Below are 18,598 nucleotides of genomic sequence, written 5' to 3' on the forward strand. Positions count from 1 at the left end.
TATATATATATATTTACACGGTCTATCAATTTCCCCTTGACACCGGAACCGGAATGTTTTTTTTTTTTTTTTTTTTTTTTTTTTTTTTTTTTGGTAGCGCGGTTTGAAAATGTGTTTTTAGGCGGTCTGGCATCTAATGCCGAATTATTATTATTATTATTGGCGTACTTGTAATTTATCTGTAGAATTGCAATTCATGATATATTAATCCAGTTGTACAGGTCGTATTATTATGTATGTATAGCCTCACTCTAGTCTGTAGTAATGGGGGTGAATGAGCTATGGTCAATTCTCGAGCCTGTAAGAGAGTCTGTCCCACTACGAAGTCTCAGTGGAAAAACTCTGGCCGTGGATTTAAGCCTGTGGGTATGTGAGGCACAAGCCGTGAAAGGAATGATGGGAAAAGTGACAAAACCTCACCTCAGGTAAATAAACTTTCTGAGCGCCTTCCTTGTAAAGGGGCAATGTAAAACTGATCAGTGTTTAGATTTGCTCTGATCCACCACAGTGCTACACAGAATGTAGCATTTTGTGTGCACGTTACTGGACCCTCACCTCAGCTAATACACTTTTGCACTACTATGTTATTGCATCCTAGTTCATATTGTATTATTCCCCTTGCAGTAAACTATACTGTGTTTAAATGTTAAAGTCGCATTGTAACCCTGTACTGTCCTGTAACACATGTAAGTCGGACCTTGGATAAAGGTGTCTGCCAAATAAATAAACAATAATTATCAGCTGTTACTTTTACAGGAATTTGTTTTTCCGAGTCTCATCTCTTACACTCATGGGAATAAAATTGATCTTTGTAATGGAAGGTGAGGCTCCAAAATTGAAAGCTGGTACAATGAGTAAAAGGAATGAGATGAAATATGGGACATCAGGCAAGCCCTCTACTAGACCTGGGAAAACTGGAAGATCTCATTTCAAATTCGTTCTAAAAGAGGTTAGTACATGCAGTACTTTCTCTTTGTTGGTCGTGCAGTTTTCTGGGGAACCTGCCGTGCAACGACTAAAAAGGGAACCCCATTAAAGGTCACATTTACATGTATAGGCTTGTCAAAAAGAACAGAAGAGTGTAGAACAACAACCAGTATTACAATCCTCAAGCCAATAAGGTTGTGGCACCAACTGATCAGTAGTACTTGAATAGCTTTTTCTCTAGTGTTTACTACAGAGGGGATAAAATGCATTAAAGTAAATAAGGGTTGATAGTGTTTATTCTCATTCTCTAGTGCTCTGAAGTGCTGGATTGTCTTGGTGTCCCTTGGGTCACTGCTGCTGGAGAAGCAGAAGCAATGTGTGCCTATCTGAATGCTCATGGCTATGTGGATGGGTGCATCACCAATGATGGTGATGTTTTCCTTTATGGAGGTCAAACAGTGTATAGAAATTTCACTATAAATATGAAGGTAACATTCTGAAACTTTTTATATAGCTGGGCTAACTTTTACTTTGGCAAACCATAAAAAGCTTATATCTTGTGATAAGAATGGGCGTACTGCATTATTTCAATGTAAATATTATGCAGACTAAACCAAAATTCTTTGCTTCAGTAGCATTCTGAATGTGCCTCGGGGACCAAATCCATCCATGATATTTGTATGGTTGAGAAAAATCAGTTCAATAGCTTTTAAAAGCTAAGATTACTGAATAGTTAGTTGACCTTGTTTAAAAAAAAAAAAAAAAGAGCAGCCTTCTCTTCTATCTTTCTTGTTTTAATGTCTGATTTTCAATATTTGCATATTGTCCATAAAGGGTACTTGATTCCAGTATTGTGGTTACAGTGTTTGTAAGCTAAATGTACCAGAGTATACATATCATCAATACTTTTTTTTTTTAATATTTATGTCAGGATCCACAGTTAGACTGCTATAGGGTTTCAAGAATCAAATCTGAACTTGGTTTGGAGAGAGAAACACTGGTAGGCTTAGCAATTCTGCTTGGCTGTGATTATCTACCAAAGGTGAGTGGAAACCCTTACTGTATTTATACCACAAAAAAAAAAAAAAAATGAAAACCTATAAATTTACTGTAAAAGTAATTTGTGTTACTGCTGGCTTTTAATGTTAATGCCACTAATCCCTCTTGGACATGTGAATATGTTTACTGGAAAAGATGATTTCTTTCTACTGGTTTTGTAAGTTGTTAAACATTGTATTTGAAAATTAAATTTGGGTTGTGGTGGTGTACTACTGTACTGCAAAACTGATCAGTCTAAAGATATGCAGTAATCGAGTAAAGAAATGTTTAGGACAAAAGGGTGAAATATCAGTGAAGATTAAAATGGCAAAATACTAAATTAGACATAGCCGAAAAAATATCAATTTAACTTGAGTGAACAGTTGTTCGTTTATATATAATAAGGGCATCCCAGGAGTTGGAAAAGAACAATCTATGAAGCTGATAGAGACATTGAAAGGAGAAACTCTGTTGCAGAGGTAAGAACTTCAGATATTATTGGATAAAGATTATCATCACGCAAATAAGTGTCTCGCTGTGGCGCAATCTGCTTGCTACTCTCGAAGTCTTGCACTATAAAGGAAACATGGGAAAGTGGTCAGCTACACACATCCTACGTTTGATGTTTCAGCAGTGGCTTATTATTAACAAGTAGATTTAATAGAGTGCTCCCCCTTTTATATATAAGGCATCCCTTTTATACTGTGGAAAGGTGAAGCACTGTACAACAGTCATTACTATATCCCTCTACACAGACTGACTCGCTGCCCTTTTACAGTTACAAGAATCCACATTATACATTCTGTTCTAGGTTTAAACAATGGAAGGATGAATTTCAAGATTTCAAAACCTCAGAAAAAGCAGCTGAAAAGGTTACCCACTGTCAAGTCTGTCATCACCCAGGTAATAAATTATTTTCTTTACTTTCTCAGACTTAACAATTACATGTTTACAGGATAATCCATAGTGTCCTGGGTCTCTCTCATACAGAGATTGTCAGTGGTGTGGTATTTTTTTGATGTTGTGACATGAGCCAAATTCAAACCTAGGGGCTCTGAGGTAAAGGCAGGAGAAGCAAGTGCATTTGCCTGTTGCTCTATCTATCCTTATACTTTGTTATTTTTTATTATTATTTTTTAGCTTTATTGAACTATCAGATCCTGAAATAAGAATACAAATGAAAATAGGCAGTTTTTACAGTTCGTTTCCCAAGACCCCACAATTGCAAATCATGTGTTTTATTTTGATAGGTTCTGCTAAGGACCATGGGAGCAATGGCTGTAAACTGTGCAACAGCAAACAATTCTGTGAGCCTCAAGACTATGATTATTGTTGTCCTTGTGCTTGGCACCTGGCAGAAAGAGAAAGACAGACCAACGCAGTTGAGATTACTGTTAAAAGGTACGCTTTGATTCTTTTTGGAATAGCTGCATTACTAAATAATGCAGCTCATTCAGAACACCTAAAGAAAATGTGTATTATTTTTTTGCAGGAAAGCTAGGATATGTGAAGGATTCCCATTTAATGAGGTAAAAAAAGGAAAAAAAAAAGTTAAACATTATTCCCATACAGTTTTGTCTTTCGTTGAATTTTGCTCACCACTTGAAATGGTCTGTTACATTTCAGGTTATCAGGGAATTTCTCATCTCAAAGGACAAGCCTATTAAAAGCGTTAGATGGAGAAAACCCAATCTTTTTTTAATGCAGGTAACATCATTAAAATACAACTACTGAATGAAACTTCTGTATTACAAGCATTGGGATTTGTGACTGTTCTTGTTATATATTGCAGAACTTGGCTTGGAATAAAATGGAGTGGCCAAAACCCTATACTTGTGAGAGAGTGTTAATACTGATGACATACATGGAAATGATGAACAAGAAGTCGGTGAAAGAAAGTACCGCACAGATAAAACCAGTAAGGTACATACATAACACTATGTAACACAATTTTTGTTCCTGGGTAGTAAGTGTTATTTCCTAATTGCTTATGCCTCAAAAGTATAGAAAATGGCTATTATTCCCCACAAACTTTGCTTTTGTGACCACGACAGTGATATTTTGAAATTTACCTATTTCCACTGAGAAAATGGGCGAATTTATGTCTTTTCGTTCACATAAAGTCAGAAAAAAACAACATATGAATCCAAATTAACATGTATTTATACTAAAGTAATACAAAAATGACTACAAAAGATTTAGAAGTGAGTAGTTTTTCGAGATTTACGATTATACTGTAAATCACTTTCACGAATCAGCCCCCAAATGTAGTCTCCCATCATGTTCTCGTTATACTGTCCTTGGTAGCGGCGTTCAAAGTCCAGTATATCCTGGTGGAAGCGCTCGCCTTGCTCCTCCGAGTACGCTCCCATGTTCTCCTTGAATTTATCAAGATGAGCATCAAGGATATGGACTTTGAGGGACATCCTACAGCCCATTGTGCCGTAGTTCTTCACCAGAGTCTCAACCAGCTCCACATAGTTTTCGGCCTTGTGATTGCCCAGGAAGCCCCGAACTGCGACAAAGCTGTTCCAAGCCGCTTTCTCCTTACTAGTGAGCTTCTTGGGGAATTCATTGCACTCCAGGATCTTCTTTATATGTGGTCCGACGAAGACACCGGCTTTGACCTTTGCCTCAGACAGCTTAGGGAAGAAGTCTTGAAGGTACTTGAAGGCTGCCGACTCCTTATCTAGAGCTCTGACAAATTGTTTCATAAGGCCCAATTTGATGTGCAGTGGTGGCATCAGCACCTTCCAGGGGTCCACCAGTGGCTCCCACTTGACGTTGTTCCTCCCCACAGAGAACTCGGTCCGCTGTGGCCAGTCCCGCCTGTGGTAGTGCGCCTTGGTGTCCCTGCTGTCCCAAAGGCAAAGATAGCAGGGAAACTTGGTAAAACCGCCTTGGAGACCCATCAGGAATGCCACCATTTTGAAGTCTCCTATGACCTCCCAGCCATACTCATCATACTTCAAGGCGTCCAGCAAGGTCTTGATGCTGTTGTAATCCTCTTTGAGGTGCACCGAGTGAGCCAGGGGAAGAGACGGGTACTTGTTACCATTATGGAGCAGCACAGCTTTGAGGCTCCTGGATGAGCTGTCAATGAAGAGGCGCCACTCATTCTGGTTACAGGCGATTCCGATTGCCTCGAACAGACTGGTCACATTGTGGCAGAAGCAGAGCCCATCTTGATGGGTGAAGAAGCTGGAAAAAGGTTGGTGACGCTTCCTCTGATCTGCGACTTGCACACTTTCATCCAACAAGTTCCACTGCTTGAGCCTAGATGTCAAAAGCTCGGCATTGGACTTGGTGAGACCAAGATCTCTAATCAAGTCGTTGAGGTCTTTTTGGTTGGGGTAGTATGGGTTTCTCTCCTCAGCTCCACCTCTGAAATTGTCATCTGGATCTACAACGTCTTCCTCGCTCTCTGACTTGCTGCTCTCTTCTAAAGACAGCTGCTCTCTTTCCGGAGGAGTGGGTACGGGGAGCTCATGGCAGTGTGGCACCGGGGCGATGGATGAAGAAAGGTCCGGATACGTGATAGCAGGCGCATTCTTGCCAGTCCGACGTTTGGAAGGGTCCACCATGCAGAAATAGCAGTTGCTTGAGTGGTCAGTGGGTTCCCGCCAAATTCTTGGGATGGCGAACTTCATGGCTCTCTTTTCCCCTCTGTACCATCCTACAAAAATACATTTATTTCACCCATGACTAATGTGTAAGAGATTCTCGCAACATTTTTCATGATATATTTTTTCAATAACATTGAAAATTGTAAAACATTTTAAAATTAAAAACTTTTACAATTTTAAAAATTAACAAATTTTATATCATAAAATTCCGAGCAACAATTGTCCATCTTAACTTCCAGAGTTTTTTTGCAGTGCTCACAGGTGAAATGAGGTGCCCAGGGTTTGTCTTGATCCCCGACAGGCATGCCGAAATATGCCTTGTAGGCCTCACACATCTTAGCAGATGCTTCCACAGAGTACTTTTTCGTTCTTGTCCGCAGACATAGCAAAATGCGTCTGCCGGATGCTTGCAGCCTCTTGATGCCATCTCAGAAAAATGCAGATATGTATCCACTTAGGCAGCTGGAACTAAACTGAACTGGTGGGCTTAAGGCCCCTGTATTTATACTACTGTTTATATTACTGGAAAGTTCTAGAAGTTACTCCAAGTTTACTCAGCACCGAGTCTATCTAGAATGTTCTGGAAAATAGGTAAATTTCAAAATATCACTGTCCTGGTCACAAAAGCAAAGTTTATAGGGAATAATAGCCATGTTCTATACTTTTGAGGCATAAGCAATTAGGAAATAACACGTACTACCCAGGAACCAAAAAAAAAAAAATTGTTACACGGTGTAATTACTTGTTTATCAAAGTGTTGGGTTGCCGCATGCAAAATCTTAACACCACATTTCTTTTTATTCTTGGCTAAAATCAGAGTGCCACACAGTCTGGTAGTAAAACTCATTAGCGAGTGTGTGAACCACATTCCATAACAAGACAGGCTTTAGTGCGGTTGCTGGTTGAGGTAGCATACATTCTGGAAAACTGTACAAGTTACTGTATTTGCTGTACCTCTATCATTTGTCGCTAGATGGCAACTACCAAGGTACATGTAAGGTTGACATGGCATACTGCTGCATGTATATTATGGAATGCAGATCATGGTCCACAACCTATGTAGTATGTAATGTTGTATCCTACACTTCAATTGTTGTAGCACATTTTAGTTTAAAAGTTTAACACCTAGGTCCCAAATTTCACTAACCCTTTAATAGTGACAGTACTAACGATTGGGCAGCAGAGAATTCAAGTTGGCTTTTTTAGTTTTAAACAGCCTGTGTTCAGTATTTTTTTTCTTATATTTTTATTTATATTGCACAGAATATTCAAGTCAAGAGTAAGAAATGGTGTTCCTTGCTTTGAAGTCATATGGCATAAACCAGGTAAGTGCTTATTAAATCTTACACAGTGGCCTTAGTCCCATTCATGAGGATATAGCAGTGCTCAAAGAAACGTCTATTCAGACATAAGGCAAGATTTATAGTTATGGGTTGAATTTACTGTTCACTATTTTGAAAAAAAAAGAAAAGAAAGAAAATACAAATATTGAAAAGTAGGTCGTTTTTGAATATTTGTGTGTGTGTGTGTGTGTGTGTGTGTGTGTGTGTGTGTGTGTTTGTGTGTGTATATATATATATATAAAATAAATAATATTTATTTTACTTAATCTGCAATTGCTTTGTGGTCCAGTGGTTACCAAGAGGTTCCCAGTTCAATCCCAGCTCAGCCACTGACTCGCTGTGTTATAAGAACACACACACCACTAACGTGTAAAGGTACAGTTTATTGTAGTAACAAACAGAGTAGCTAGCGCTGATCTCAGTAGGAGGTACACCGGGCGCTGGATTGCATCAGCACAAGACATGCGCAGCATTTTAAATACAAACAATTTCCATATATAGTTAATAAGCAGTTTAGCTCATTTCTACACGCGTGACTCTTAAAAATATGTTAGTAAACGCATAAGCAGATAATACACGTGGGAGGAAGGAAAGGGTGTGGTGTGGCATCAGCTGTTTTTGTACTTGCACAACAAGTTTTTGCTGGTGTTATGGGATTGTGTCAGATTTTGTATCTGCTTATCTTAGCCCTTGACAGTAAGCCCAGATCAGACATTGTCAAAACTGTACTCACTTTCTCGACACTGAAGAATAAATACAAATACGCCAATTAATACAATTAATATAAACCCTTTATTGTGTAGTATACGCTTTAATATAATCTTATTATGTGTGTGGACCCTTAGCTAGTTGCTTAAGCTCTGTCCTTCGGATAAGATAGTAAAACCAGGTCCTATTGTAAATGTCTCTGCAGCAGCAGCAGCAGTTGTGATGCATAGTTCACCCCCTAGTCTCTCAGTTGTTTTATTAAATGACCAATTAATAATAATTGTTTGTATTGCAGAGCACTATACTTTTAAGGATGATCACCCTGCAGACGCTCAGAATACGGTGAACACAATCGAGGAAGAGAGTCTGTTTCAAGCTGCCTATCCAGAGATTGTTGATCTCTATCTGAAGGAAAAAGCTGAGTCAGAGGAGAACAAGCACAAAAGTAAGTTCTCTCTGCAATTTTATACCATTAGAACACTGTATTATAACTTGAGCTTCTGATTTTCAGTGTTTTATCCTGACTTTTCTACTACTTTTAAAATTAAATTGGTACCTGTTAAGCCATTCATGTATCTCAGTCACAACAGAGAAACTCCTTAATGTTAAATTTGATTTACTTTAGAGTAAATGGGCTTTTAAATCATAAGTCTTTTTCACAAAGTTTGTCAAGCATAACATTTTGTTTTATTAGAAAACCATTCAGTATCACCAGCCAATCAGCTTCCATCTATAGAAGGCATTAATACACATTATACATTTTAATAAAGATTAGTCTCTTATTATGCTGCAATGTCGTTTGTACATTCTGGTTGTAAATGAAAAAATAAGGCTGGCCGATTTAAGCCCATTTAGTTGTTTTACAGAAAAAAAAGTAAATTAAATCAATTTTACTATTAACACGTTTCTCAGTTGTGGTTGAGTTACACAAATGGCTTAAGAGGTATCAATTGAATTCTTAAAGGACAGTATAAATTTCGGGGTAAAACACTGAAAATCAGAAGCCCTACTTATAACGTACTTTGTGATTTGCGAATGTCAAAGAATTACATTTCATATTCAAACTACACTGAACAAAAATATAAACACAACATGCAACAATTTCAAAAATTGTACTGAGTTACAGTTCATATAAGGATATCACTCAATTGAAATAAATTCATTAGGCCATAATCTATAGATTTCACATGACTGGGAATACAGATATGCATCTGTTGGTCACAGATACCTGAAAAAAAAAAAAAAAAAAGATAGGGGCGTGGATCAGAAAACCTGTCAGTATCTGGTGTGACCACCATTTGTTTCATGCAGCATAACACATCTCCTTCACACGTCGATCCAGAGCATCCCAGACATGCTCAATGGGTGACATATCTGATGAGTATGCAGGCCATGGAAGAACTAGGGCATTTTCAGCTTCCAGGAATTGTGTATTGATCCGTGCGACATGGGCCGTGCATTATCATGCTGAAACATGAGGTGATGGCAGCGGATGAATGGCACGACAATGGGCCTCAGGATCTCGTCACGGTATCTCTGTGCATTCAAATTGCCATCGATAAAATGCAATTGTGTTCGTTGTCCGTAGCTTATGCCTGCCCGTACCGTAACCCCACCGCCACCATGGGGCACTCTGTTCACAACGTTGACATCAGCAAACCGCTCACCCACATGACGCCATACACGCTGTCTGCCATCTACCCAGTACAGTTGAAACCGGGATTCATCTGTGAAGAGCACACTTCTCCAGCGTGCTAGTGGCCATCGAAGGCAAGCATTTATTTGCCCACTGCAGTCGGTTACGACGCCGAACTGCAGTCAGGTCAAGACCCTGGTGAGGACAACAAGCACGCAGATGAGCTTCCCTGAGTCGGTTTCTGACAGTTCGTGCAGAAATTCTTCGGTTGTGCAAACCCACAGTTTCATCAGCTGTCCAGGTGGCTGGTCTCAGACGATCCCGCAGGTGAAGAAGCCGGATGTGGTGGTCCTGGGCTGGCGTAGTTACACGTGGTCTGCGGTTGTGAGGCCGGTTGGACGTACTGCCAAATTCTGTAAAACGACGTTGGAGGCGGCTTATGGTAGAGAAATGAACATTCAATTCTCTGGCAACAGCTCTGGTGGACATTCCTGTAGTCAGCATGCCAATTGCACGCTCCCTCAAAGCTTGAGACATTTGTGGCATTATGTTGTGTGACAAAACTGCACATTTTAGAGTGGCCTTTTATTGTCCACAGCACAAGGTGCACCTGTGTAATGATCATGCTGTTTAATCAGTTTGATATGCCACACCGGTCAGGTGGATGGATTATCTTGGCAAAGGAGAAATGCTCACTAACAGGGATGTAAACAAATTTGTGCACAAAATTTGAGAGAAATAAGCTTTTTGTGCGTATGGAAAATTTCTGGGATCTTTTATTTCAGCCCATGAAACATGGGACCAACACTTTACATGTTGCGTTTATATTTTTGTTCAGTGTAATAGTTAATGACAGATGTGTTGCTGTTTTAGGTACGGTATTTGTTTTCTTTACTTTGAAAGTCTAACGCTCATATCTGTTTACAGATAAGAAAAGAAAGCCCAAAGCACAGAAATCTGCCAGTACTGATGATGTTGCTGACCTGTTAGCTCAGATGACCATACAGCCTTCCATAAAAGAAGCCTCTGAACTAGGTACCAATGCTGAAGGAGAACGGCATCTTAATGATTCTGAAGAACAGGAATGTGATCTAAGGACATTTCATTGTCTGTCTGTGCCTCATAATTCCAGCATACCCATTGCCTTAAAGGAAACATTGTGCAATAACCCGACAATAATTAATGAACCAAAAAAAACTAAAAATAAAGAAGATGCACATTCTCTATCGTCTAACAAACAACATAGTTTGACCGCATCCTCTCTGTCTGCTGTGATTGAGGAGTTGCAGCTGAGTAGCATTGACTGGGGAACAACATCTTTTGGCGCCTCACCATCAGCACCAGTGTATAAAACACTGTCTGCAACATCTAGGCAAGATGATAGCCTAACACATTTACAAAGTTCTAAAGACAATGAGTGCACAACATCTTTAGTCCACAGCACTGAAAAACGAGAGGAATTGGCATTCTGCAGTGGAACAATGGAACATAATTCTCTGTGCATAGATTTGAAAGAACATTCATCAAATTCTGCTGCCAACCTCCCTTATTCACAGTTTTCCTTAAGAGATAGAATTCTGTTAAAGAACTTTAATCAATCCAGTACATCACATCATCAGAATAATGATGTTGCTTCTGTCAGCTTGAAGCCACTAAAATATTTGACCCCAGTGGAACAGAAAAATGAATACCCTGCAGTTGAAAAATCACCATTTAGCAAACCATCAGTGGTTGAAAGTCAGAATGCTAAAGGCCTAAAGAGTGTAAAAGAAAAACTAACAGATCAGAAATCCTGTTATAAACAGGTTGAAAAGCTTGCCTCTGTAAAAACAAGCACACATCTCGAAAAACATGAAGGAGGTGAGAAAAAGCAACATCAAAAAGTCTTTCAAAGTAAGTCTGTAGAAAACCAACGCCATGTTAAATCTTCCAACCAATCCAAAATCAGTTCCCTGCCACTGAGTCACAAGAGTGATGTTCCTGTCAACCACACATTGGTGGTAGCTAAAACCATTAAGAAAAGTGTCGTTAAAAAGAGTGTCTGCCATAATTTGTGTTCTTCTAGCGAAGACAGTGACGCAGAAAACACAAGGAGTATAGTGCAAAAACACCAGGCCCGATCCAAAACTAAACAAAGGTGTGTGTCCTCTTCAGATGAGAAAATAAAGACAACCAAGCTGGCAAGTAAACCATGCGGCAAAAAAGCTTTTTCACACATTGAGGCCCCACCGTCACCCAAAAGGTATTTAGGGCAAAGTGCCAACAGCCAGATCCAAAAAAATGAAAAGCTACCAACTACAAATGCTAAACCGTCGGTGGAAATTGAAAAGGAGAAGGAAAGATTTAACCACTGTGGTATAGGGAGCTGTTCCCAGAGCCCTGTGCACAGTTCTGAAGCTCGAGACAGTGCAGAAGATGATTCTATCATTTTACTAGACAGTCCTTTACCTCTGTCTGAAAGGATAAAACTTAGATTTCAGAATTAATCAATTTTTGTGTTGCTTTTATATAAATGTTTCATGGATTCCCTCAAATGTAAGGCTAAAGTATGCTGGCTAAGCACAAGAATATCTTTGTCTCAATTTAAAAACAATGTGCATGAATGATTCTCCTACCTGCTTGTACCTTTAATTTTCTTTGGATGTCCACTTCTTTCAAAGGTTTCAGTTGAATTTGTTCAGTGAATATTGTGTATTTTGGTTTTCCATTTTGCCGTGATCCTGTATTGTAGCCACTTCCTTTGTTCTAGTCTGCTACGAGTGATTTTCTCAAACCTGAATCCAACTTTTTAACTTGACTGTCATCTGCTTTGTTGGCAAAATGTTTGTTTTTCTTCAATAGATGTTGGAAATAATTACCACTTTTCTCGCTTAATTACTGTGTAAAGGTTTTCATCAATGTATTTAAGTAGTTAGATTACATTTTTACTGAATTAATGTAAAGGTGCTAATACTTTTGTTACAAATATTTTACATTACTTTTGTAAAAAAAAAAACATACTTTTTACAACTAAAAAATTCAAGAAATACAATATCTTTGGTGCCAATACTTCTGTCTGCAACTGTAAATGTTAATGGTTTGTAAGCTGAAGATGTATGGCCATTTTAATGACACTGTTTAGTACCTAAGGGTAATGACTGACTAATATTTTACTAAATCTTTGAAGAGTATGTCATATGTGAGGGTCACCAACTTATTATTTTTTTTAAATTACAGGATCATGTTCTACAATTTGATGTGCATTTTCTATGTTTTTGCTGGCACTGACGCTGGAAGTAACTTCCAAAAAAGTGTTTCTTTAGTCTTCCTCACATTTCCCACTTTTGTTACAAATATTTGTTCTAGTGAATTAAAAAAAAACATGTGTTTTGTACTTCTGTAAATTCTGACTTGTTCCACTTTATTTTGTTTTACATTATAAAGGTTGAGTTTGGATTAAAAAAACATCCTGCTAAAAATGTTTGTTCCATGCCTATACGTACTATTGTAATTTCCTCAGCATCCTCGGGTAATACATTTCTGTTGACCCCCAAACTCTCAAATAATGTTGTTGTAACAATCACAATTTGTCCATCTTTGTAGCTTAGAATATACAGTGCTTTTTTTTCTACACCTTTCAGTCGACACTTTATTGTATATTATGCTAACAATATATAGATGTTATGTAGTTCGGGGGGGGGGGGGGGGGGGGGGGGAATAGAAAAAAGTTCCTCCTTGCAAAAGCAATCCTTATAAAGTACATGTGGGTGACACGTTATTTTTCCTTTTCTGGGATCATGTTGTTGAGGTGTTTGTATCCAGGAGTAAAATGTCAGTGTTACTCTATGAGTAGCGCTGAGGTTAAAACAAGCGCTGTGATCAGTCTGCCGGAGTTCCTTTTGTAACGTGATGTAACGCACACCTCCACAGACATGAAAGAACTATCAAACCTGGTTAGGGAAAATACTAACCCATGCATCATGCCTATGCCTCTATGCCTCTATTCATATATTTACTTTTCTTTTAAACTTAAATCTGAAAAAGGTCTGAGACACCTAATGTTTTTGGAAAATTATGGCGCACTTTTCTAATATTTGTTCTATTTAGTTTACATAAAAAACTATTTAATTGTTTATTTTTCTACAAAAAACATGTGAAACATTAGAAGCTGTTCACCAGTAAAATCACAATCATTGCCAATAAACTGCACATTACAGGGAAAAACACTGACAACTTTTGCCCTCTAACTGGAACTTGTAATGATAATGCACATTCTTAAATTGAAGTTAACAGTGAGATCCATTATATACAGTCGCAGACAAAAGTATTGACACCCTACAGCTCATTCAAGAAAACATGTTAAATAGAAGAATATAGTGAACATTAGCCACTAATATGAAAAAGACCAAAATACACAATTTCTGGTTAACACATTTTTTATTAAAAAAAAAAAAAAAAAAAAAAAGCACAATTAATTTCAAATATTTGTTCATGACAAAAGTATTGGCACCCCTGCTTTAGTATTTCGAGTGTCCTTTTTGCTTTTATTATGGTTTATAGACGTGTATGATAATTCTCAACCAGTATGTCACATCATGACACGATTTGGATATTTCCTTCACCTCAGATGGACTGGATACATAATGCGTGTCTACATCTTTTGTTTCAGATAAATCCAAAGTATTTATATTGGTTGAGATCTGGTGAGTAAGAGGGCCATCCCAGGACATTTATCTTCGGTTTCTTCAATAATTCCAGAGTTGACATAGCCATATGCTTTGAGTTGTTGGAAAATGAACAGTCTGCCAATCTTGCCTATGAACAGATGGTTGCAATGTACTTTGTAGAATCGATCTTCAATAACTGCAATGTCTCCAGTCCATGAACTGCTAAATCACCCCTGTATCATTGGTGTGCCATCTCCACGTTTAACAGATGCCAGTTTTTTTTTTTTTTTTTCATTGAAAGCTTCCCCTTTTTCTTTCCAAACATATTATGGTCCATTTTTGGGGAAAGTTCCATTTTACTCTCATCGGACCAGATAATTGAAGAATGGTTTGTTTTATAAATTTTCTTTAAAAGTGGTTTGCAGTGAGGTCTACATCTACAACTTTTCTGTGTCCTTTGTACAGTTCTTTCATGCAGTATTATGCCCTGATGCTTTAAATCCTTGGCTTTTAATCTTGGATTGTTTTAGCTGCTCTGATGATTCTCCTACCTGCAGCTGTTGCTATCATTTTAACATTCTTGGCTACGAGATGTGAACGTAAATTGTAATTCTTAGAGTTTCTGCATTGCATCATGTTTAAAAGCTTTTCTTAGATGTCAAAACTCTGACAAGAATGCCAAACAACGAGTTTATAATAGCCTCGACACAATTTTTTCAACAACGTTTCCAATATTACCTTATGCTGCTGTCCTGTCTGTATCTAGGGGGAATAACCTTAACATTCTCTATCCTCAGGCGCTCATTTAAACACACACACACACACACGTATATATATATATATATATATATATATATATATATATATATATATACACACAGTGGCTTGCAAAAGTATTCAGACCCCTGACCAATTCTCTCATATTACCGAATTACAAATGGTATATTGAAATTTTGTTCTGTTTGATATTTTATTTTTAAACACTTAAACTCAGAATCAGTTATTGTAAGGTGACATTGGTTTTATGTTGGGAGATATTTTTAAGAAAAATAAAAAACTGAAATATCTTGCTTGCATAAGTATTCAACCCCTGTGCTGTGGAAGCTCCCAGTTTGCACCGATGAAAGAAAGTGCCCTAATGAGGACACAATTACCTTACTATTGGCATCCACCTGTGAACCATTAAAGTTGCTGTCACATTTTCTGGATAAAAACCCCACTGTTGTATGATCATTGGTAAGGCTGTGAACCTGAAGGAAAATGATGACCAAAGAGCATTCTACAGAAGTTAAAGATAAAGTAATACAAATGCATAGATTAGGGAAAGGGTAAAAATAATATCCAGATGTTTGGATATCCCAGTGAGCACAGTTGGATCAATAATCAGGAAGTGGAAGCTGCATCACACCACCCAGGCACTGCCAAGAAAAGGCCGTCCCTCAAAACTCAGCGCTCACTCAAGAAGGAGACTTGTGAGAGAAGCCACAGAGAGGCCAACAATCACTTTGAAGGAGCTACAGAGTTCAGTGGCTGGGAGTGGAGTAATGGTGCACCAGTCAACCATATCAAGAGCTCTGCATAACACTGGCAGTAGGGGAGGGTGGCAAGAAAGAAGCCATTACTCAAAAAGTACCATCTGTTGGAGGCTCCTAATAAAGGGGTCTGATCCTGGATCCAGGCTCTGATCTGAGTGGAGCTCAGTGCTCTTCAAAATACTAAAGTCATGGCTTTGTAATTCCTAGCCATTTGCCACACTCATCATGACAACATTGTGCTAACAATTTATTGTTTTGAATTGTTGCCACTGGAATGTTTTTGGATATTTCAATTAATTAGACATAAAAGGGATGCATGTTTTGCTTGTTTTGACATATGTTATTATTTCAGATAGAATAATATTCATGTATGCCCCAGCTACAGAACCCCCCCCCCCATCACCACCACACGCACACGCACACGCACACACACACACACACACACACACACACACACACACACACGCACACGCACACGCACACACACACACACACACACACACACACACTTTTGAAACCAAAGTTACGCCACCGATTGATCTATATATTAAACTCTGGATAATATCTATAGTAATGGGGCAAACATTTCTTAATTTATTCAATTAGGTAGTTTATATTATTTAAAGCGGTTAACAGTATGTATTTTCAGAGTGGGTCAAATTATCAAGATAAATGATTGGAACTACAGTATTATATATTTTTTCAAACTATACATTGCATCAAATAGGACCTAACTACGTACGGATGTGTTACTTCAAGATTTATTTCTTGTGATGTTTAAGCATTGGCCACACCTAAGATTAGCAAGAAAAAGAAAAAAAAAAGTGGTAGAGGCTTTCTCTTAATGATACTTTGGCACTAAGGCTGTCTTTTATCTCAGGGAAAGTGCAAAGCACAGCGTCATTCCTTATGCTTCTTAGTGCAATGCCCCACTGGTAAGCACTTTACATTTAATGTGTATTCTGAGACAGCTTCCTTTCTTTTTGGAAAATTCCATATCGTGGATAAATCTATTACTGAATTTGTAATAGAATATGTTTTTATTATCAACCCAATTTAGTAGAACTAACTGGATATGTTGTGTATAATTGCTCTTAATTGAAATTATTCTCATTTATCCTACTTACTGCCTGCTCTTACTGGACTTGTGTAAGCAAATCTTTACTGTAAGTGTTAACTGCTCTTAGTCCAACTCGCTCTTATGCGCAATTTACTGTATACTTTATTTTGAATTTAATCTTTTTGGCTACTGATTTTTTTGTAGTTTAACTGCTCTTATCTGTAATGTGATATTTTACAATGTGATATTTTATAATGTGATTGTAGTAATGTGAAGGTGTATGTATATAATGCAGTTCAAGTTATGCCACTAGAGGTCAGTAGCGCCCTACATACTTACCCTCTACCTAGGATACCGTGGGGTCGAGGAAGTCCTTAGAAAACACTAATGTGTAGGTTTCAGCAGAGATTGTTCTAATAAAGACACTGTGATTAAAGTTATACTCTTGCATCTTGGATCTCGGGTTATTACATATGGCGACGAGGAAATCGGGCGACTTGTCTTAGGTCGTTGAAAACGGAGACAACGAAGGAGAAGAGACAAGTGTAGCTGCATAGCTTCGGCCAAACCTGCTAACGTTAACGGGAGCGCTCACAGACAACGGAACATGGCTGCCACGGTAGGAACAACCGCGCCGTTTGATAGTCAAATACAGACATGGGAGGAATATTGCGAAGTGCTGTCGCATTTTTTTGAAGCAAATGAGATTGACAACGGCAATAAAAAGAGGGCGATTCTTTTAAGTTCGGTAGGAAGCCAAACATATAGTCTGATGAGAAACTTGTTAAGCCCAGATAAGCCAGGGGACAAATCGTTTGACGATTTAGTTAAACTATTGAAAACGCACTACAACCCAAAGCCCAGCGAAATAGTTCAACGCTTTAAATTTAACTCGAGAAACAAACAGGCAAATGAGAGTGTGACTGAATATGTGGCAGTGCTAAGAGAACTGGCTCAACATTGCAACTATGGAGACAGGCTAAAGGAAATGTTACGGGACAGGCTAGTCTGTTGTATAGACGATGATCGTATTCAGCGCAGGCTGTTAGCAGAAACCGAGTTAACATTTGAAAAAGCATTGAAACTTGCTCAGGCATTGGAGACAGAGAACAAAGACGTTCAGGATTTACAATGGCAAAGCAAAGGAAGCAATGGTGCTAACTGGAAACATGCTAGCCAGGCTACAGTGCAAAAGCTAAAAACGTGGAGGGACCCACGAACTGGCGGAACTATGAGGGCATGTTATAGATGCGGTGGTAAGCACATGGCAAATGACTCGTTTTCTTAAGGAAATGTGTCACAGATGCGGAAAAAAGGGGCACATCAGGAAAGCGTGCAGGGCAAACTCACCTGTGGAGAAAACCAAACCTAGAGGGGAGGAAAACAAAAGCAAGGAAAAGTGGAAAAAAAACATGGGGCTCATCACATTAGCGAAAATCCTGAAACAGATGCAAGTGACGGTGAAGACGTGTTCATTATGAATAACGTAACAGAGACAAGTATTCCCAAGGTAGCGCCTATCACATTACAGTTAAAAGTGAACAAGTCGGATGTGCAATTTGAGGTTGACACGGGTCCAGTGTTACAATTATGAATGAAACAGAGTACTCCAAACTAAGGAATGGGGCAAAAGTACCTGAGCTAAAGACATGTTCCCTGCATTTCAGAACCTATACAGGCGAAAGAGTGAAAACATTGGGTACTGCAAACTTAACTGTACAGTACAGAGAGACTGTTAAACAGTTGCCAGTAGTAGTAGTGTCTGGCAAAGGACCAAACCTACTGGGCCACGGTTGGATTAAGGAGTTGGAATTAAACTGGGGCACTGTAAACCAGATAGGTAGAGACAAAACAACACTCCAGGATGTGTTGAAGAAACATGAGAATGTATTCAAAAAGGAATTGGGGACATTGCGAGGCCCACCGGCTAAAATATATGTTGACAAAGAGGCAACACCAAGGTTCTTTAAGCCAAGACCTGTGCCTTATGCTATGAAACCGAAGGTGGAGGCTGAGCTGGACCGCCTCTTGAGAGACAAAATAATTGAACCAGTGAAATTCTCTGAGTGGGCAGCTCCC

The 18,598-nt window shown here is 38.6% G+C and overlaps 1 protein-coding gene across 1 annotated transcript; it reads left to right on the forward strand.

Annotated features, from left to right (window-relative positions):
- Nucleotides 1-103: 103 nt before the first annotated feature.
- LOC121315596 (flap endonuclease GEN homolog 1) lies at nt 104-12,915 on the forward strand. The gene is made up of 13 exons (XM_041249824.1): nt 104-425; nt 757-949; nt 1,239-1,415; nt 1,859-1,969; nt 2,371-2,444; nt 2,777-2,868; nt 3,216-3,366; nt 3,458-3,494; nt 3,592-3,672; nt 3,758-3,888; nt 6,855-6,916; nt 7,938-8,087; nt 10,206-12,915. The coding sequence occupies exons 1-13, from the start codon at nt 265-267 to the stop codon at nt 11,762-11,764; spliced, it is 2,979 nt and encodes a 992-aa protein (XP_041105758.1). The 5' UTR covers nt 104-264; the 3' UTR covers nt 11,765-12,915.
- The last annotated feature ends 5,683 nt before the right edge of the window (nt 12,916-18,598 follow it).

The sequence above is a fragment of the Polyodon spathula genome, chromosome 5, assembly GCF_017654505.1.
Source record: "Polyodon spathula isolate WHYD16114869_AA chromosome 5, ASM1765450v1, whole genome shotgun sequence".
Classification (NCBI taxonomy): domain Eukaryota; kingdom Metazoa; phylum Chordata; class Actinopteri; order Acipenseriformes; family Polyodontidae; genus Polyodon; species Polyodon spathula.

Coding starts and splice junctions, on each gene's coding strand:
- LOC121315596 (XM_041249824.1), top strand. CDS start 265: ATGGGGGTGAATGAGCTATGGTCAATTCTCGAGCCTGTAAGAGAGTCT. Junction 950..1,238: donor TCAAATTCGTTCTAAAAGAG/GTTAGTACATGC, acceptor CTCATTCTCTAG/TGCTCTGAAGTGCTGGATTG. Junction 2,445..2,776: donor GGAGAAACTCTGTTGCAGAG/GTAAGAACTTCA, acceptor ATTCTGTTCTAG/GTTTAAACAATGGAAGGATG.